Below are 21,001 nucleotides of genomic sequence, written 5' to 3'. Positions count from 1 at the left end.
ATCAGGATAGTAGCATTTCACTCTTGCATCATGCTGATGGGGCACTTTTGTTTCCTTCAAATTCAACAACTCTTCAGAAGATTAAAAAAAGAGCAAGAATTTACCAGGTAAAACTGCTGCCATCAAGCTGGTGCAGGATAGCAGCCTATCAAGACAATATATCCCTCTTTCCATATTGTAACCCGAGGTCTCTTATCTTTACCCTTTTTTCCAATTCTATTTCTCTCCTTTGCAAAATCTTTTCTTCACAAAAATACTTGGTGAGATTTAGGCCTGAATTTTATTACTGCGTACTGCCTTTTTATTTTTTATTGTCTTGACTGTTACATTATCCACTCATTTGTTCATGTGCACACATTAATTTAAATGTCTCATTTCTCTTCCACTAACCCTTCATTTCATCCTCCTGCCACTTGTTTTTATTTCTTCTTCCTGCACAACTATGACCACAAAAATTCCCTGATGATTCAGTGATGCATCCTAGAATTTTGAATACTTTGGTTAGTCCTGCTACTTGAATCCATCTTTTCTTTATACTCTATTTTTCCTTCACTATCATAGAACACTTGTCTTTATAGCTACAATTTGAACCATTTCTCTCTGACTGAAACTGTATCTCTTTTTCACCTTTGCTTCAACAAGTTGATATCAGATATACCTTCAACCATTTTTCATTGCAGCCATTAACTAGCTTTTCCACCAGCTATGTAAAACATAATTTAACAAACTTTTCATCTCCTTTTTGGGTTTTCAATCATTATCAAAATTTCCCTTTTCTTAACCAAGCACAGATATCCTCTGTTTTCCTCCCCAGTATTTTCTTTCTGTTTATTTCAGTAATTTTCTTATATGGCTGATTGGACATTTCTTGTTCTGATACCACATTTTTAACGAGGTACTGCCTTTTAATTTACAAGTGTTCTTCAGATTCTCAATGGAGATTCCCATGTCATGAATGCATTACAAGACAGGTCTGTGTAAACAGCCCACATATTTTTTTATAGTACAGAAGTCAAAGGAACAGGTAGCCTGTTGCCCTTCTGTGGCCCAATGTTGTAGATAACAGTAAAGAAAAAGGAGGAAGAAGTGTGATGCTCTCTAAAGATAAATTATGAGTGTCATTCTTGGTTACAAATTCTATTTTTGTGAAATATCTCCAGTCTACCTCTTCTTCAGCTACACAAAAATTTGTATAATAAAATTTTTATTTTTTTATTTTTTTTAGTCTGACATATTTTGAATATTTTACCAGTTTTGTATTCAGCAGCTGACTCAGATTTTTGAATTACTGAAAATCTGTAGTCCTATAGAATTTCTTTTTCAAAGTCTTTGTATCAGTCTGTGGCACCATCGTTGAAGTAGGTCATTGCTATGTAAACTTTTTCATAATTCTGATCATCTTTAGTGAGATCTCCTCAGACTGTACCATGCACCACATAGACTATGCACACCATTATTTTGCTAAAATAAAATGCCAGCTGCGGCCAAGTTGCCACCTAGTTGAATGATTGAAAATTAAGAAGTTCATTAGTTTATTATCTAGGTTTGTCTTTCTTTTCCTACATTGGGCTGCATTCCTGTTAGGGCCCATGGCCTTGTTGCATTCTGCTTTTCTAACTAGAGTTGTAGCTTGGCTATTGACAATAAAAAAAGTTTCTCTAGTTTTCAAAAGTATGTTGTATCTTGTTAATATGAATGTATTTCTTCAAGAACTTTTTTTCGAATAATAACTCTAGACATTATAAGATACAATCTAGCTTTATTAGATTTCCTTATAGATTTATGGTAATTATGCATAATAATGAATAAATTCCTACCAGTGTAGAATCTGTGTAAGGATATCGAGCTATATCTTTAGCTCTGATTATGTCTGGAGAACTTTAGATTCTCCTCTGCTTCTAGAATTGTATGAGCACTTGTGGATAAAAAAAAAATAATGGTGTCTGTATTATCGGTTTTGGTTGGTGTTCTGTACTCAGTATTATAAGCTTTTTCTACGGATACTACTAATACAACTGTCTCTCTGCATTGTAATGTCATTTCATTAAACGTGGAAGCAATCCTAATTTTCCTGCCAGGCTTATTTGTCAAAATAAATTGGGATAGAAAATTTACCATATTGCATAATGAAACTAGTTTTATGTGTCATTTATTAGTTTTGCAGTAACTTAATACATTTTTCTGTGAAGTTTGGATTATCATACTTTGTTTTACCATCATTCTGGATTTGTTTGAAAAAATGCAAATATTGCATTTCTTCCCAAGAGCTGGACCTTTTGCTCTTTCATTGGGTTGGTGACTTTGTCTGCCGTCCCTAAAATATTTTCCAGGTTTATTGTACTGTATCTAGTTTAGGACTTGAGTACCAATTTTCATGATACTTAGGTGAACTAGACATGTAAGAACTGTCATTTGTAATTGTGGTGTCGATTTGTGAACTGAGTATTTTTAGCACTCTCCTTGCTCATCCTAGCTGAATTTGTGAAGAGTTTGTCCAGCTCTGTAAAATAATAATTATACTGTATTTGATATTTACCTTCAGTAGCAAATTTGTAAAGCCTTTGCTTTTTGTATTAAATCTTGAGTTTGCTGTACTTCCCTACCGCCACACAACAGCGGTTGATTTTGTTTCCTTATTGCCTCATTTTGCCACAGGTATATGACTTTTAATGTGAGTGGTTTTTATATAGCCCAGGTGAAGGCAGGTCCTTGTAAATGTGGAGGTTTCTACTGATGTAGCACTGAGCAAGTGACAACTTATTTTGATAGTTCTGAATGTGATGTGCATTTAGCCCACCATGCTGAACTTACCTTGATGCTGCTTGCCATTGTTGCCCTCACCTGCTGCTTGGTCAATGCTTTTGCTGTATCAGGCACTTCCTGTACATAACCATTGGTATAAATTATCTATAGATGAAATTCACTGACTTATGCTTACTTGCCAGTAAAGACATGTAAGGAATTGACACTTTGTGATCTATGGACGCTCATATGTCATATTCATCAGCAAGTTTAATTATTTTTCCAGGATATTTTGTGTTAAAATTTAAGTATAGTATGGATATTTAGGTTTCGTTTACTTGATGAGGTAAATTCTGATGGGATTAGTTGGTAAATTTTTATAACTTAATTCTACATATCATCAATAAAGTGATTTTAACTTTTACCTTATATTTTCGGACAGCTTTGACAGCATAGCCAACCCTTCAACATAGACGTACTGGTCCATGATGAAAACCATACAATCTAGTATAAACTGGAATTAAAAGAGAGCCAGAGAAAAGTCTATGTTAAATTCAAATCAGTCCTACACAAGAATAGTAGAGCCTTATGATCAGAGGATATTGAGGAGGGCTTAAACTTTTTCGGGTGTGTGGGGGTTGGGGGGGGGCGGCGATTGACTGGGCAGTTCAGGAGCACTGGAATCATTGAGAAGTTAGGTGAAGAATAAGAGCTGCAGAATATGGCCTTTTCACTGGGAAAGTAAACTATGGATCCATATGAATAGAGGAGAGATAATGAAAGTTAGACTTGTAGGCCAACTGTCAAGTGGGTACTTCAGCTTGTAAATATCGTTTTGAGGGTGTTTCTCTTGGATAAAAATATATGGATCCACATTGTATCTGTCAGTTATCCTAGGGAGTTTGATGCCAATTCTGAGTTTTAAGTGACTTTATTACTGTAACTTAAAATGATATGGTTTTTCTTGTTTGACTCCAGTTCACTCTTCTGCTAGAAATGAATGAATAAATTCCAGGCTTTTCACTCTTCTGCTGGGGATGGCTGAATGAATTCCAAACTTTCTACTGAGTGTAAATACATTAATACTGGGAGCTGAATTGAAAACTTACTGATATAGAGCCAGAAGGTTTTGTCAGTAGGAGATGCAATTAGGTTCCATGCACATTTACAGTACCTAGGCAAGTAGTCAGTAGAGGTCTTATCATTATTTTGATGTAATTCACATACCATTTTGTTATCCCATCTCCTCACCTTTCAGACATTCTTGAATCTCTAAGTAGTTAAGCTTGCTTTGCCGTTCCCCATGTGCTGTTTTTCTTAATCAATGATAACCATAGTGGTTGAGTAGTTTGTTTTTCATGGAATTTGTTTGATGATAGTATTGCAATGTAAATAGTCCAGAAATTTCTTTTTATTCTCCTGGAAGAACAAAAACTTCGCAGTCTTACAATTGCCTCTTGTCATGTATAGATTTTGTATTTACAAAGTAGTTGCATTTTCCTAATTTTTGTATTTGTAAAACAGATATATTTACCCAATATGAACATTAAGAGTTTTTATTTTTTATGGATGCAAAATACGCTTTACAAGTAGTCCTGTCAGTTCTACCTTTTAATAACTTCAGGAAATTTCCACAACTTGTAAGGAAATTGATACAACTGTCAAGTTAGGGAAGGGTTTTCTTCTATGGTAGAGTTCTATTAACTGTTACAGCAGTTAATGGGGCAAATGAAACTCGAGCTTTAATCTGTCAAGTGAAAGTTAAGGCAGCTATAGAACAATGTTTGTATTTGCAGAACACAGTTTTTTTAAAGTTTTTAACTTTGTTACTAATAAAACTGATTCTGTAATATGCTTTACATTTCAGGGGCCTGGCTCACATTCACGATAATGGTATTGTTCATGCTGATCTTAAGCCAATGAATTTAATGTGGGATGCTAAAACTTCTATGTTTAAAATCATAGATTTTGGACTAAGCTTCAGAACGACAGAACAATATACTCACGCTATTCAGAGCAAAGGTAATGTTTTTATTTGTGCTATTTTTAGGAAAGGTATTCATTTTCTTCTATTCCATTTTTGTGTGATTTACAATGATAGAGGAAATACAAATTTAAATCCTGTGGGGTACTATTCCCATTAAATGGGAAAAATGGCTCACTAATACTGTAACTACACTGATATCAGTACGTTATCAGGGCTGTAGAAATGTTGTAGACTTAGTAGTGTACCATTATATAAATCACACAAATCGGGATTATCTCCAGTTCAATGGTATTCATGGAGCCAAATCATAATTCTTAGGAGGAATCCTACAGCTCCTGGTTTTACTGAGATTTCATTTCTAGCAGTAATATTTATTGATAAATGGCAAACTTATTTTTTTTTTTTTTTTGTTAGAAGAGGAAACAGTCAAGATTGGGAGAAGGGTGGCAATATTTTGCTGGAAGGGTAGTAGGCAGTGGAGGAGATTTAATATTTCTTTTACCTTTGTGATGTGCCAGATGTTGGGGAAAGATACCTACCAATATGTAGACTGGTTTTACATTAGAATGAAGAACTTACCATACTACGGGTAAATAAAAGCATCCCATTTGTGAGAAACAGAAAGTCTATAATAATACAGTACCACTTATAGTTTTCCCTTCATGGCACACTTCAGATGGTACTAGAGGTTCTTTGCAGCATGCTTTGGAACTCACTATTTTACTTTCTGGCTCCTACTTTTTATTTGTTTCCTTTAGGCCTTCAGCTGTATTTTGCTGTTTATAATTTTAGCTGACCTCAAGGCCAGAGTCCAGATTTTTGTGGTAATTAAGGTAAGTTGCGTACCATCCTAGTATACCCCATTTATCTAGCGAGACCCCCAGCTTTAAAATGATAACACTGGTGACCTAATTGTCTTGATCTCGCAATCTGGAACATCGCAGATTGAGTACTTAGCCCTTTTGCAATGTGCAATTACCAGCTAAATAGCCTTGCTGAGAGCTGAATGCGAAACAAGAAACGAACCTTCTTAATTAGCGTAAATTCCCCTATAAGTGCACAAGTGATCCATTTCTACAGTAATTATCATGTTATTATTTTTATTTTTTGTTAGGTACGAACAAAATCATGACTGAAATAGAATTAGGAATTGTTAAAACACGTGCATGCATCCCAGTTATAGAGAAGAGAGAGTTATTAACCTTTACACACAAGCTTCTGATGACTAAGGCATGGTGGCTTGCATGACTTTCATGAGAGGCTAGCTAGGAAAAGTGAAATTACGAAGAGTGTAGCAGGAAATATTGTGAGTATTTCCTTCCCCAAGTGATTCGAACAATTTTCGTTTGAAAAATCCTAGGTAGGCACATTACAGCCAACGCGAGCTGACCCAGTCCAGCAATTTTTTTTTATCACTGGAGATAGGATATTTTTACCTCTCTCTCTCTCTCTCTCTCTCTCTCTCTCTCTCTCTCTCTCTCTCTCTCTCTCTCTCTCTCTCTCTCTCTCTCATAGAGGTTAGGAATTTGCTAGCCAAAGATATTCTTCCTTATCGAATAGATCACAAATCCTTAAAATTTTGTTCAGGCCATGCGAGCCGAAAATCTTGGTTAGTGCTTGCATTTGTTTAAATTACTCTATAAAGGAAACGTACACGGTAAATTCTGTTCCATTCAATTTTTTCCAGTAAACAAGCCGTGTGAAAAGGAAACACCCGTTCATTCATTCCCCCAGACGAGAGGAAAATCTTCCGAAAATATTCGATCGTCTCATTAAAATTTGCGAAAAGCTTTGCTCGGCCAGGCGTTCAGCTGAGCCGGGACTGCATTGTATTTGTTCACTGTATTTGTTAGTTGTTTCTCTTCACGTGCTCGTGCGGAATTGTCCCCTGTCCTATGGGATCACTAAAGTAAACACGCCACTCCGTCCTTAATCAGGTTTCTAGAATATGGTAAATATTTCTTGTTTTCCTTTTTCCCTTAAGCACGTGAGATATCCTTGGCAGTATAACTCTACCCATGCATGGTAAATTAAGTCCTTGTACTCGTCATATTCTACCGAATTTTAATATCGCGCTTTTGAAATAAGCACATTCTTTTCTCGTCGCATTTTATGCATTTTTTTTCCTCTCTTGGCTGAAAAGCCAGCTACACTGCCTCTCTCTCACATTTAATTGTGTATATTTAGAAGCAACTGCCCCCCATTTGCCTAGAGCGATACAGTTTTATAATATTTTCTGCCACCGCCAGCATAATCATTCATTCATGCATTTAATTGTGAATTTTTTGAAGCTACCGCGTCCCATTTGCCCTGAGCAATTTTATATTTGCTGTGACGCCAGCATAAGCATTCATTCAGGCATTGCGACTATTTATGTGAGCAAGTAAAAATTCAAAAGCATATTGAGTGATGTTCGATTCTATGCAAGCTACTATTTTAATCGCATCCGCCAGCACTGACAGTTCTCTGCAAGTCGTTATCTAAGGCTTGCATTGAATCTTGTGCCAAAAATCCAAGTCCTATTGGGACTGATTATTCCAGTTCATTAGAACAACCTTGAGTCTTCTTAGAGACTTTATATTCGTGTATTTCACACAGTCCAAGTCCTTATGGGACTGCTTATTCCAGTTCATTAGAAAAACCTTGAGTCTTCTTAGACCTACTGGATTAGTTCATTAGAACAACCTTGAGTCTTACGAAACCCCTAATCACTCATTTAACATAAACCGTAAATTCTCAGGAACCCAATTAACCGCGTTCAACACGCACAAACCATCGTTCCCAGGAACGCCTTAATTTCACTCTATAGCCGGCCAAGTCTGTGCGTGACATAAAATCCAAGTTTTATCTTTTGAGACAATAAAATTCGTTCATCGTTCTTATTCAGACATATTAAAATTCGTTCATCACAAACAAACTAAGTCTTATTCAGGCATATTAAAATTCGTTCATCACGAACAAACTAAGTCTTTGAGACATACTGAAACCAGTTCATCACGAACAAACTTGAGTCGTTACAGACACCCAGAAATTTGAGTCTTTTCAGACATATTGATTATCTAGAGGGCCACGCCCATATAAGCGGTATCTCAAGATGTCTACAACATCCAGAACCCAGGAAAATGAGGACTTCAAGTTCTACATGTCTGCTGGAAAGGACATGGAAAGGACAGGATAAGCCCTGAGGGATTGGGTCCAAGAGAGAGTTGACGATGCCAAGGTGGAAAGATAGGTCAAACGAATAGCCCGGGAGAAACAAGGCGAGGCAGAAAGGCAGGAGAAAGAGAAAGAAAGAGCTCATCAGCTTGTAATGGCAGCTCAAGGCATGCCCAAGGCTGCAACGCCCTCTCCACTTTCACCCAGTGCCGGTAAGAGAGAGATTCTTCTGACCGAAGCGGAAGCTCACTCAAAGGTGTGGCCTCGCAACCTGTGCCCATCTTAACGAAACTTGGAAAAATTATACCAGATTTCGGCATCGAATGTATACCCATATATACGAAGACTCTGGAAGGAGAGTCTGTTAGAAAAAGGCATCAGGGCAAGGAGTTTGTGTGAGATGTGTGGAGAGGTGACAGTGAAAGCTCGAAGTGACTTGCGAACTTATATAAATTTTCTGAATGCCCATAGTCAAAGTGAAATTCTAAGTCCAAGAATTTTCCAGTGTGCCTTTTAAGATAAGGATTCGGTCACTACTACCCATTGAAAGTTGGAAAAGATGTACAGCTTAAAGACTAAATAAGTGTATTTAAGTGGAAACATGATTTTCATTTAACCAAAATATATAACAGCAAACTTTTGAAAATTTAGAAGATAGCTGACATTTCAGCACAATAAGTGAAGCTCCAACATTCTTAATTATCAAGCAATTTGTTCCTATAGAAGTGAAAGCACGCATTACAACAGACAGTTGATAAGAAGTATATGTATATATATATATATATATATATATATATATATGACTATTTATCACATCACCGTGATTCATATACAATCAGAAAGCTACAAACGTCCTTTAATATCAATTCACTCTACCTCCGGAAATAATATATTTTTTCATATATGTTACCGAAGGGGAATTTTAGTTGATAATAAGTCCACCGTCCCGTGGGGTCGAACCCCACGGGACGGTGACTTATTATCAACTAAAAATTCCCCTTCGGTAACATATATGAAAATATATTATTTCGAGGTAGAGTGAATTGATATTAAAGGACGTTTGTAGCTTTCTGATTATATATATATATATATATATATATATATATATATATATATATATATATATATATATATATATATGTATATATGTATATATATGCCTAGTGTATATATATGTATATATGTATATATATATATGTATATGTATAAACATATGTACACTCGGCAAGGAAAGTGAGGATACAGTTTTTTAAAATCTTCGAACATACATTGCTAATTAATGCGACATCTGGCAACTTTAGAAGGAGGAAGAGCTTCAGTCTTAATGTGTTTGCTCTTTGCTTGACCTCCTATAACTTTCAATCATATTCTACGGTTCTGAAATCATTGATACTTAAATGCAGTAGTAAGCTTTACAGTATTCGTTCAAGTTGTAATTTGCAGCGACAGTTCTGAGCAAAATAAAAATTTTTCGACATAGCCTACCAAGTAACCTTACACAATTAATGAATTTATGACACCACAATGAACGGAATGCTTGTATAATCGGAAACGCGATCTTCCGTAGTGAAATCAAGAGTTAAATTTGAGCAATATCGAACGAAAAACGTGGGGAACAATAAAGGAACGAATACAATGTTACGATGAGAGAGAGAGAGAGAGAGAGAGAGAGAGAGAGAGAGAGAGAGAGAGAGAGAGAGAGAGAGTTGCTGTTGCGTAAGCCTAGTCCTATATGTAGAGCTACTCATTTCATTATTTTTTCTTTTAGAGATTGAGCGATACTATATTTGTATAGTATGTTTTAGCAATGGAGAGAGAGAGAGAGAGAGAGAGAGAGAGAGAGAGAGAGAGAGAGAGAGAGAGAGAAACTATGGCAACGTCAAGAAACATCCAGTTACTTGTGTTTTCCCGCTGAAGTGCTCCTCACATCATAGAGAACGCTTTTGCGGGTTTAAATAGATTTGGTCAACCTACCCTAGCTGTCACAACATTTACCGCCATTAATTCCCGCTGACTTTTAACACCGGGAAATATAAATATGAATGTGTAAAAATTAAAGAAATTATCATTACCTCGTATGATGATGCAGCAATAAGCCAGTTCATAATGGAAAACGAGTAAATATTGTCATTCTGATAAACAGTACTACACCGAGATATCCACACACTATCTTTTAGATCTCTATGAACGAAGTCATCTGAGAAATTCTGATTACTTCGGACATGCATGGTGTTTTTAAGTATCTGAACGTTTTTGTTTTGCAGATTTAACATATATGATATAATTTGCATTGTATTTTCATATTCTAGAGTAAATTATATATATATATATATATATATATATATATATATATATAATAGAAATGAGTCTATAATTCAATAAACTAATTATTTCGATATACGCACAAGGGCATACAGAAAATCACTGATAAAGACAGAGAGAGAGCAAAAACAGAAAAGACGTTAACGAAAACTAAGTGATAACAGATGCCGAGTTTAACCGTTTGTCGCCAGTGACTCAAAAGTGTTTACCCGTACTGCGCTGGCCAAAAAGATGAACTAATTTAGATCTTGACCTCGCCCGGTTACCTCTCGCACACCATAACGTTAACTCGATAACAACCGTTGAACAAATTGCATAGACAATTAAACGTGAAACATTAATGGAAAAGGGAAGCCCATCTGGACGAAACTAGGGAAAATTATACCAGATTTAGGCATCGAACCCATACCCATATATTCGAAGGCTCTGGAAGCAGAGTCAGTTAGAAAAAGGCATCAGGGCAGGGAGTGTGCTAGATGTGTGGAGAGGTGACTGTGAAAGCTCGAACAGACTTGTGAACTTATAAAATTTCTGAATGCCCATAGTACAGGTGAAATTCTAAGTCCACAAATTTTACGATGTGCCTTTTAAGATAAAGACTCGGTCATTGCTACCCATTGAATGGTGGAAAAGTTATACAGTTTAAAGACTAAATAAATGTAAGCAAGGGGAAACAAATTTCATTTAACCAAAATTAATAAAAGAAGAACTTATGAAATATTGAAAGATAGCCGACATCTGAGCACGATAAGTGAAGTTCCAGCATAGTTAAATATCGAACAACTTGTTCCTACGAAGGTGAAAGCAAGCAGTACAACAGACAATTAATAAGAAGTGCATGCCTTCCCCATTACGGAATTTTTGGTGGCAGTTAATGGGATTTTCCGAATTCCACAGCCGATAACAAGAAGAGACAATTAGTGCGTGCTATCTTTAAAATCTACAGACCATCTTCAAGTTGTTTTCTCCAGCAAAGATCAACCTCGGCTGGTCCGGCGAAGTTTGTAATAAGACAAGATCGAACATATCAAATTAAGTGAAGGTTGTTTCCCTTATAAAGACAGTTACAAAGTGTAACCAATAAGTGTTCCACCGAAGATTCAGTCACTCCACACGCGAATCTCCACTCCGAAAATTAAGACAGTTTAAAATTTAAAAGACAATTTAACCCAACGAAAAGCTCCACGATCATCGATTTCGGGAAGAAGAAAGAACATTAGTGCATCCAACATAGAAGCAGAAGACGAATTTTACGACCGAAATCAAGAAGATACGCAGTTTCACTCAGCGAGAGAGAGAGGAATTTCACGCAGCAGCCGACGTAGAAGAAAACGCGCTCATTCCCTTTGCAATTCGCGTGAGAGAAGAAAGAAGAGAGACTCCAGCAACACCAACGTAAGAAGTTACACGTTATCCTGACGTCTCCATCCAAGTAAGGCAGCTAAGAACGACGCCCAGATTCGAAGACGGCAAAGATAAGTCCTTGGATATCCTCACATAAATACACAAACATAAGATTTCATTCATTTTACTAAAAGTTAACATGATGTGAATACTACTGTTTGACATTTTCAAAACACAAAAGACTTGTACTTTGAGAATCATTAGATACTTAAATTCTTTGGCAACAAATTTTCTTTTTACTAATCACTACTAATCAATTACTAAGACTTTTCCAATATTTTTATTTACTAACCTGTATTGTGTTTTATTTTATTTTAATTAAGGGAGATGTTTAGATTTTTTTATATTTTAAGTGATTTTTTTAGTTTGTTTTAATTCAAGGGAAGTATTTATAATTTTTTTTTATGATTTTTTAAGACCTGTTTGTCTTTAATTTTTTTTAGATATTACTGCCATAACTTAATATCAGCTCAGTTGTGTTTGATGTTTAAGAATTACTTGCCATTAATGAGTAAATGCACAGAAAGAGATCTGCACGTAATAAGAAAGTAAGAACTCTTGTTCATATGAGAAGCCAGACAAAACAATTGACAATGGCTACTCCTACTCCTTCACCTCCACCAAACACAACCTCCACGGTTGCTCATAAATTACATGCGAGTGACCATATTATTAAGTTTTGGGGAAGAAAAGGAGAAAACGATGCTTGTAATCTAGAAACATGGATCGAGCAAGTAGAAACCCATTTGAATAACATAACTGGAACTGACACAGACAAATTAAATGAGGCCAAAGCCTATCTAGATTGGTCATCAGGAGATATAGGATGTTACATACATGCTACTGCCTATAAAAGAGTTAAGAATTGGGAAGAACTAAAGCAATACCTGAGGAGAATATATTCCACAGTAGGCGAAACAGATCCTGTTATCAGTCTCGCAAAGATAGTTCAAGGATGGAGAGTAGACGAAAGAAACTACCTCAGAATGAATCCTCAGTTATATAGCCATTTCAAGGAATGGAGCCATTTGGTTGCAGACACTCCATGTTCAACGACTGTAGCAGGTCAAAAGGTAATAACAATTGAAAACTGCCGTAATATGTTTAGGTTAGCTTTAAGCTAAGTTCACACATTCACGTATCAAGGCACGCATGCGCACGCACAGCCGGAATTGGTGAAACTTGCGCATACGCGAGAAAATAGGCCCCGCCCAACTGGATACGTGCCACGGGACGATGTGCGTGATGCATGCGTATTATAGTGCGCCGCAAATGTAAGCACTGCGTAAAGGGTGACGTGACGCTGACGAACAAGCGCGCGCAGGCAGAAGTAGTGCGTGGCAGAGCACGTAACACCAATGTACGTATACCGTATGTGTTACGTTCTGCATAACTGAGTTACGCAAACGTCACGTTGGCCCCACATACTGCGGGGGTTAAACCCCAGCTATATAAAGGCCGGCAGCTGCACATGTGAGCTAGTCAATGCTGTAATACCACAGCGACAAGACATACTACCAACGTGCTGAAGCAACATGGACAACATAGCTGAAATGCGTCAACTCATAGCTATAGCTCGTACGGATAGACCAGAATTGTTGCCACTTGTCATTGAGTATGTGCACGTCATGTTATTGCTGGAGCTTGCAATGATTGCTGCAAAGCACTTAGGGCAGAAAAAAAGGCGCCCAAGGAGGGTGTGGGCGTGGCCGTACCTGCAGAAAAGGATGGAGCAAGGTCATTATGACAACCTGATGGCGGAGTTGTCAAATCAAGCCCCAGAGCTGTACAGAAATTTTACCCGGATTGACAAGGACCTCTTCAATGAAATTGTTGAACGGGTCACACCCCACATTCAGAAGAAAGTGACATTCTGGAGGAAACCCATTGAGCCAGGCCTACGTGTTGCTATCACCCTACGCTTCCTCGCTACAGGTGATTCCTACAAGAGTCTGCAATATTCGTTCCGGGTAGCCCACAACACCATTAGTCTCATCGTACCAGAGACCTGCAGGGCCATTGTTGCTGCCTTCGGGGATGAGGAACTGCAGGTGCCACAAACACCTGAAGCGTGGCAGGAGGTTGCACGGGGTTTTGAGGAACAGTGGAACTTCCCGCACGTAATTGGAGCTATAGATGGGAAGCACATTAGGCTCCGTAACCCTCCCAAAGGCGATGCGCATTACTTCAACTACAAAAGTTCTACTCCATGGTATTACTTGCAGTTGCTGATGCTTCATACAAGTTCCTGTACGTCGACGTGGGAGCCATTGGGTCAGAGTCAGACGGTGGTGTATTTGCCCAGACCGACTGGCAGAAATGCTGTTGTAAGAGGAAGCAAATCTTCCCCAACCGGATGCCCTGCCAGGTCAACCTAATGGATCTCCTGTGCCCTACTTCCTAGTTGGCGATGATGCCTTCCCCCTGAGGAATTACCTTATGAAGCCCTACCCCAAAAGAGGACTTAGCAAGGAGGAACGGATTTACAACTACAGGTTAAGTAGGGCACGCAGGACGGTGGAGAACGCCTTTGGGATTCTGGCAAACAGATTCCGAGTATTCCACACTGCAATATGCTTGAAGCCTGACCATATAGAGCCATTAGTGATGTCCGCATGTGTTCTGCACAATATGATCATAAGAAGAAATGCACGAAGACAAGAAGGAGATCAGGAGCACCCTGTCACACATGCTGTCATCCCTGGTAGCTGGAGGAGTGACCCCGTCCTTAGGAGCAGCCCTTCCAACCGTGACCGGCAACACTGCAACAAGGGATGCAAAGGAACAGCGTAACTTGCTGAAGGAATACTTTTCATCGGCTGAAGGCTCCATGCACTGGCAGGAGAACATGATTTAGTTACTCTCATGCATACCTGATTGTTGTAATTACTTAAATGTCTGTTCCTGCATATATTTTGGACTTATTTAAAATTCAATAATGTATCAATTCAGGATTATTTTGCCCTGTGCATTTGTGTACTTTTGTTTGTTTTAGTTGATTTAACTTTGCTCAAATCTATGATATATTACTCTCATCAATACTTGGTAATTGGGAAGAGGATAGAGCGGGACATGACTTTGCAAATTTATGTTTAATCAATATGAAACAAACATACATATAAATAAAAGAAAGAAGATGTAGTTATTTTGCCCTTTTTAATAATTTCTTAACATGGAATCTATTCTGATATGATAATTCTATCATTTTTGAAAGTACCTTCTCTTAACATTGTTTCTATTCTGTTCCTGTATTTATTTTGGACTTATTTAATAATCAATAATGTATCAATTCAGGATTATTTTGCCCTGTGCATTTGTGTACTTCCGTTTATTTTAGTTGATTTAATAAAAGATATTGTCCAAATCCATGATATATTACTCTCATCAATACTTGGTAAATGGGAAGAGGATAGAGCGGGCCATGACATTGCAAATGTATGTTTAATAAATATGAAACAAACATATATATAAATAAAAGAAAGAAGATGTAGTTATTTTGCCCTTTTTAATAATTTCTTAACATGGAATCTATTCTGATATGATAATTCTATCATTTTTGAAAGTACCTTCTCTTAACATTGTTTTTATTCTGAGGTGATAATTCTGTTCTTGAAAGTACCTGCTCTTAGCATTTACATTGTTGATATTCTGATATGAAAATTCTATCTTTTTGAAACTACCTTCTCCCCGATATTTGTGACATTTTATATGACTTGCTAATATTTTGCCTGTTGTCATTTTGCTTCTGTGCACATATGTTACATAAAGTATTTTGAACTTATTTCAAAGTCAATAATGAAATGTTAGTGTATTCAGGTTCATTTTGCCTTCTTTATTTGTGTACTTGCATTATAGCTACTTCATTGAATACATGATATTTGAGCAGAGGATAGAGCTAGACATGATATTGCAAAATATATTTATTTAATATAAAACAGAAACATACACATACATAATAGCAAAAGGAAAAACAACAGTATATACATTAACTCTGTAAATTGTTAAGGAATGTCGTGTCAAGCGACAGGTTGCTGAGATCTTTTGGTGTGGATGTCACCAACTGTGCTTGCAGGAGCGCCAGCTGCTGTGCAGTGAGTGCCCGCTGCTGCTGCGATGCCGACAGGCTGGCAGGAACTGCAGGTGCCTGACACTCTGCTGTCACTGCCATGGTGTGGGTCATCGTGGCCTCGACGGCACCGTGGAGCCCTCTTTGGTGGCACGGATGTACCTTTGAATGGCACCAAGCACCTCCATTTTCAGGTGCAGGCCCAGCTGTTCTGACACCTGTGCGCACTCATCCTCGACCTCTTGAAAGAACTTCCTCCAGTAGAGGACGGGGGGTTCGAGGAGGTGGGTCGACAGTCGTCAGCATATCGTCTCGGAGGGCCTCTGCCCTCGTGAAGGCGACGTCGAACAGCTCGGAAACTTGGTGTTTCCGAGCCTTGGTTGTTGCTCGATCAACCGGAGAGGGCGTGGGCGTCGGTGTCGGACCAGAAGAAACATGAGCAGGCAGGTCCAGAACTTGGGCAGGGAGGGCGGCAGCAGGGAGGGTGGCAGCAGCACAGGCAGCCTGTAAAAAGAGGAGCGACATATATGAGAACATGGTATAAAATGTACATTGAATGCATGGAAACTATGTAATAACATTATATTCAGTAATAATTATGCATGGAAACACATTAAAACAAACATACCATGGGAAGTCCCAACACCTTTGGCTTCCTTTGACGCACAATGTGTGGCTTCAGGAAGTGGAAAATGTTGAGTATCCATTTCTCCCGGTCCGTCAGCCGTCTGCCCGCCCCTTGGCCACTCTTCTCCGCCGTAAGCCGCCCAAAACGACTCCTGAGGACGTAAACCACGTCCTCAGTTCATGGCCACTCACGGGAGGAACAAGTGACTGGCCCTTCTCTTCGAAGGCCCTCCACACCTTGGCCTTATCCTTGTAGGCTGTGAGGCCCTTGTTATATATGAACTCGGCCTCGGTCTCCAGCCACTCGCCAACTAGCCTCTCATTTTCCTCCGAGAGGATCACTGACGGGTTCTTCTTGCGGCCTCCTGTAGGGCCATCTCCATCAGGAGTGTCTTTTCGGTGTCGGCGTCGGCATCCCCCTCGTGGGCGTTGTCGTCGGTGGCGGCGGCGGGAGTCGCTCTCGTGGCGAGGCCAAGGTCCTCTTCCTCCTCCTCTAGGTCGCTCTCCGTCACGAGCTCGTCGGCCTCGAGCTGCAGCACAACAGCATCGCTGCCTGAAGGGGACCATCAGCTTCAGGAGGCTTTGCGTGAGGGGCAACTCCAGCTGCCAGGGCTCCTGGAGTTCTCAGGGCCCCTTTCCTGGTCCTCTTCAGCATGGGTCCTTTGGGCATCTTGGCTGCTGCAGTGGACGGCAAAGACGGAGGCGCTGAGGAGATAGCAACAGGATGCTGGCTGGAGAAGCACTGACCTGGAAGCGCGCCGCCTGCCCCTTTATCCCAGGTCAAAGCGTTGCCACATCTACGCGGTTGCGGGGGGTGCGGCAGCGTTGCCGCGTCTACTCCCACGCCATTCTGACAGCCACGCAGTGCCCTGGGGCAGCGTGTGCCCCAGGTAACGGCGTGGCAGCTGCGCGGTCAGCCCGCGGGTGGCGCCACGCTGTGCGGGTCGGGCCACGCTACCTGACAGTTGACCTGGCCACCCCCGCAGGGTTTCGAGCAGGCGAAGGTTCCTGCCCCCGCCGCGACGGCCAGGTGGTCGTAACGGTCGAGCTGCATGCTGCCGCATTTTACACAGTTTTACGGTACATTTACGTTGTGTTTGCGTTGTTTTTACGTACTCTCTGGCTCCGCCCCGTTCGTGGCCGTGCGTGGGCATGCATGCCTTGATACGTGAATGTGTGAACATAGCATTACTGTTGGGAAGCCTACCCTCAAAGGCTATTGAAAAGATGAATCGTACTTGGGGTTTAGAAGACGATGTCATTGAAATTGAAAGTGAAGTGGGGTAAATTTTAGGTAGGAATCGTGAAGGGAATGGTCTATACAGACCTTTAGTTACTGTAGGACAAGAGAGAGGGGATCCTAGTCATCAGAATAGGAGATCTAGGACACCAGCTAGAAATCAGAATAGGAATCCAGGTAAAACACATTAAGGAAGACCTTCCACAGTTACATGCTACAACTGCCAAAAGAGAGGGTATTACGCAAGTGAATGTTATGGAACAGCTTATTGTCCTTACCATAAGAAAACAGGACATAATGCCAGAGATTGTAAGATTAGACCTAGACATAGATCACAGTCACAAGGTAGAGGAAGAAATTGTAGTCAGTCTCCACAGATAAGAAGGAATGGAGATCAGAATTATAATAGAGATCAGAACAACGACCAAGCTGCAAGCCTAGTATACCAACCAGACCAAGAGTTATCAGACGACTCGACAGTAAATTTTTGTATCACTGGTATCATGGACATTCCTACTTAAAAGAAAAGAGTAGAGCATCACCCTTAAGCCAAACTATGTGTATTAGCAAAGTTAATGTAAGAAATGAATATAGTTATAGACCTGTATTTCCCGCCCATGTTGGTTTAGAAAAACCTATAGCGGTATTCTTTGACACAGGAAGTCCCAAGAATATAATGTCTGAAAAGGTGTATGAGGCATATTTTTCTCATTTAAGCTTAAACCCAGTAGAAGACTGTAAAATCACAGATGTTCAAGGAAACAGAATAGAACTAGTAGGACAAGTTAATTTACCTTTTAAATTAGGAAGAATCCCACTTAAGGAAAAGGTTCTAGTAGCAAGGGGAATTCATTTTGCATTTGCACACCTATTGATTGGTTATCCAACTATGGTTAGACAAGGAATCACAATTGATGCACCTAGAGGACAATTAGTGATTAGAAGGAAGCATAGGAATTGTAGAATACCACTCTGTAAAATGATTAGAAGAAATGAAGCTCAGAAAACCTCCTTACTGAAAGGTATCTTAAAAAGGGATAACACCGACAAGGCATATATTATCAAGAAAGTAACACGAATGCACAACTAATCAGCGGTAACCTAGATTCTAACCAGGAAATTTACCTGAAATTAAACAGAGAATTAAGACTTAAGCCAGGAGAAAGCACCTGGATAGAATGCACAATAAATCCATTATATGAAGGAAAAGAAGTTCTAACTCTTACAGAAGGAGCACAAGTAAATGGAATACACTATTCTTCCAGCCTACATGAAGTCGGACAAGGTAAAATAGCTTTACAAGTTATAAATAACAGAGGAGGAAAAATTAGGTTATCACAAGGTACAGAAATAGGTTTAGCAGAAGTATATAATTTCGCTATTCAAGTAGTAGAAAAGGAAACAGTAGCAGCAATTAACAAAGAGAAAAAAAATTCAACTCATGAAACAGAAATGAGAAAAGCAAAGATATGGACTCACTTGAAAGACATCGAAGAAGGCTCTGCTAGAGAGAAACTCACTAATTTACTGAGTGAATATAGTGATATAGTCGCCATAGAGGGAAACACCCTTGGCAATACAGGAGAGATAACACATAGAATAGACATTCCACAGAATACTAAGCCAATCTACACACCTGCTTATAGAGTAGCACATTCCCAGAAGGAGATTATTGAAAGAGAAGTGCAACAAATGAAGAAGCAAGGGATAATAGAACCATCAAAATCTCCGTGGTCCTTTCCACTTTTGCTAGTTCCAAAGAAAGATAAAACATACCGAGTAGTAGTAGATTTTAGAAGATTAAATAAGATAACTGAGAATGATCCATATCCAATGCCATCCATGAGAGATCTTATCACAACTATTGGAGCCAAGAAATATTTCATCACAATAGATTTGTTACAAGGATTTTTACAAATTCCTTTAGACGATGAAAGTAAGCCTTTGACAGCTTTTTCCACTAGTAATGGCAGATATCAGTATGTAAGAATGCCCTTTGGTCTAAAGTCAAGCCCAGTAACATTTGTTATAGAGGGATGAATAAATTTGTTTTTATTTAGCATTTCCCAACGTTTTGTGAGAGAGAGAGAGAGAGAGAGAGAGAGAGAGTGTGTAATTGTCGTAAGTGAGTGCTTCGGTTGTTGGAAGAGGGATGAGGTCGTTAGTTTGTTTACGGCGCTGTCTGTCTGTGGAATGTGTGTGTGAGGATTTTTCGGTTTTGAAGGCAGTCTTTTTGAGTCTTTAGTCAGAGCTAGTGCCGGTCAGTGGTTCTTGTGTGGGACAGTTTTTGTCGTATGCTTTTCTCGGAGTTGTTGGTCTTCTTGTTGGTGTGCTGTTTATTTGTGTGTGTGTTCCATTTTTTTTTTTTTGTATTTCCTTGTGTTTGTGGTTGTTTGCGGTTGTGGTTGTTACGGCGGCCTTTATCCATCTCCAGCAACCGAAGATCAGGGTGAGTGTTGTTTGTTGTTTTGTTTGTGGGTTTGAATTCCGCCACATAAATTTGGCGCCCAACGTGGGGCTGTTGTAAAATAGCCGTTAAGATTGTTTGTGGTGGGTCAGTGAGAGTAAGAGGTCAGGATGAGTGAGATAGAGAAACTGAGAGAGGAACTCCGAGTGGCTAGGGAACTCCAGGGCAGGCTGGAGGAGGAGAATGGGAGGCTGAGGGTGAGAATGAGGAGTTGAGGAGTCAGTTGGAGGAGATGGGAGGAATGCTAAGAAGTGCAAAAGAAGAAATGAAAGGGGAGATGAAAGAGTCCGAAGAGAGAATGGAAGAGAGGATGGATAAAAAGTTGGAGGGAATGATGAAAGGTGTGGAAGAAATGGTGAAAGGTATGTTCAAGGGTGTTTTTGGAGAAGGGGCTGTTGGAGGCAGGTTCTCTGGAACCTGTGAAGGGGCAAGAGAGAAAGAAAAGGAGGAAGAAGTGAATGGAAGCGTAAGTGATGAAAGTGATATGGGAATAGGAAGTAAGAAACGAGGGAATGAAAGGCAGGGTAAGGAAAAGGGAATGAAAAGCAAGGGAAGGAACAGAGGGAAAGTAAGGATAAGTCAGGGGAAGAAAAAGGGAAGAAGGGAAAGGGAAAGGAAACTGGTAAGAAGAGTAAGGAAGTGGGAAAGGCCGGAAAGAAGGGAGAGGGTGAAGGCAGTAGTGATAGTGAGGTGGATGGAGGCGAGTGGATAAAAGTGGATAAAAGAGGGGAAGAAGAGTGTAATGAGTAAGATGAATGTAAGTGCGGAGGTGGACTCTTTGTATTCGGAAGAGGGTATGAAAGGACAGAGTGAAAGTAGCGAAAGTGAGAGTGAAAGTGAGAAAGAAGTGAGAAAGGCTATGTATGTGAGGGAGGTACCCGGTGTGAAAAGTATAATGAGTATGGAAGTAGGGATGTGCATGATTTCTTTAGGGAGTATGAAAGGTTTTGTCAGGATAAGTATGGGGAAAGTAAGAGAGTGTGGGCACGA

The 21,001-nt window shown here is 39.4% G+C and overlaps 1 protein-coding gene across 1 annotated transcript in view; it reads left to right on the top strand.

The window, feature by feature from the left end:
* Nucleotides 1–21,001, top strand: part of LOC136852583 (serine/threonine-protein kinase Kist-like) — a 422,999-nt gene that overhangs the window by 256,903 nt on the left and 145,095 nt on the right. The window contains exon 5 of the mRNA XM_067127735.1: nucleotides 4,610–4,764. Coding sequence (XP_066983836.1) covers nucleotides 4,610–4,764 — 155 coding nt within the window. The remainder of the gene's footprint in view (nucleotides 1–4,609; nucleotides 4,765–21,001) is intronic.

Source organism: Macrobrachium rosenbergii, chromosome 1 (assembly GCF_040412425.1).
Source record: "Macrobrachium rosenbergii isolate ZJJX-2024 chromosome 1, ASM4041242v1, whole genome shotgun sequence".
Classification (NCBI taxonomy): Eukaryota; Metazoa; Arthropoda; class Malacostraca; order Decapoda; family Palaemonidae; genus Macrobrachium; species Macrobrachium rosenbergii.
This window is presented reverse-complemented; position numbering and strand designations above follow the sequence as displayed.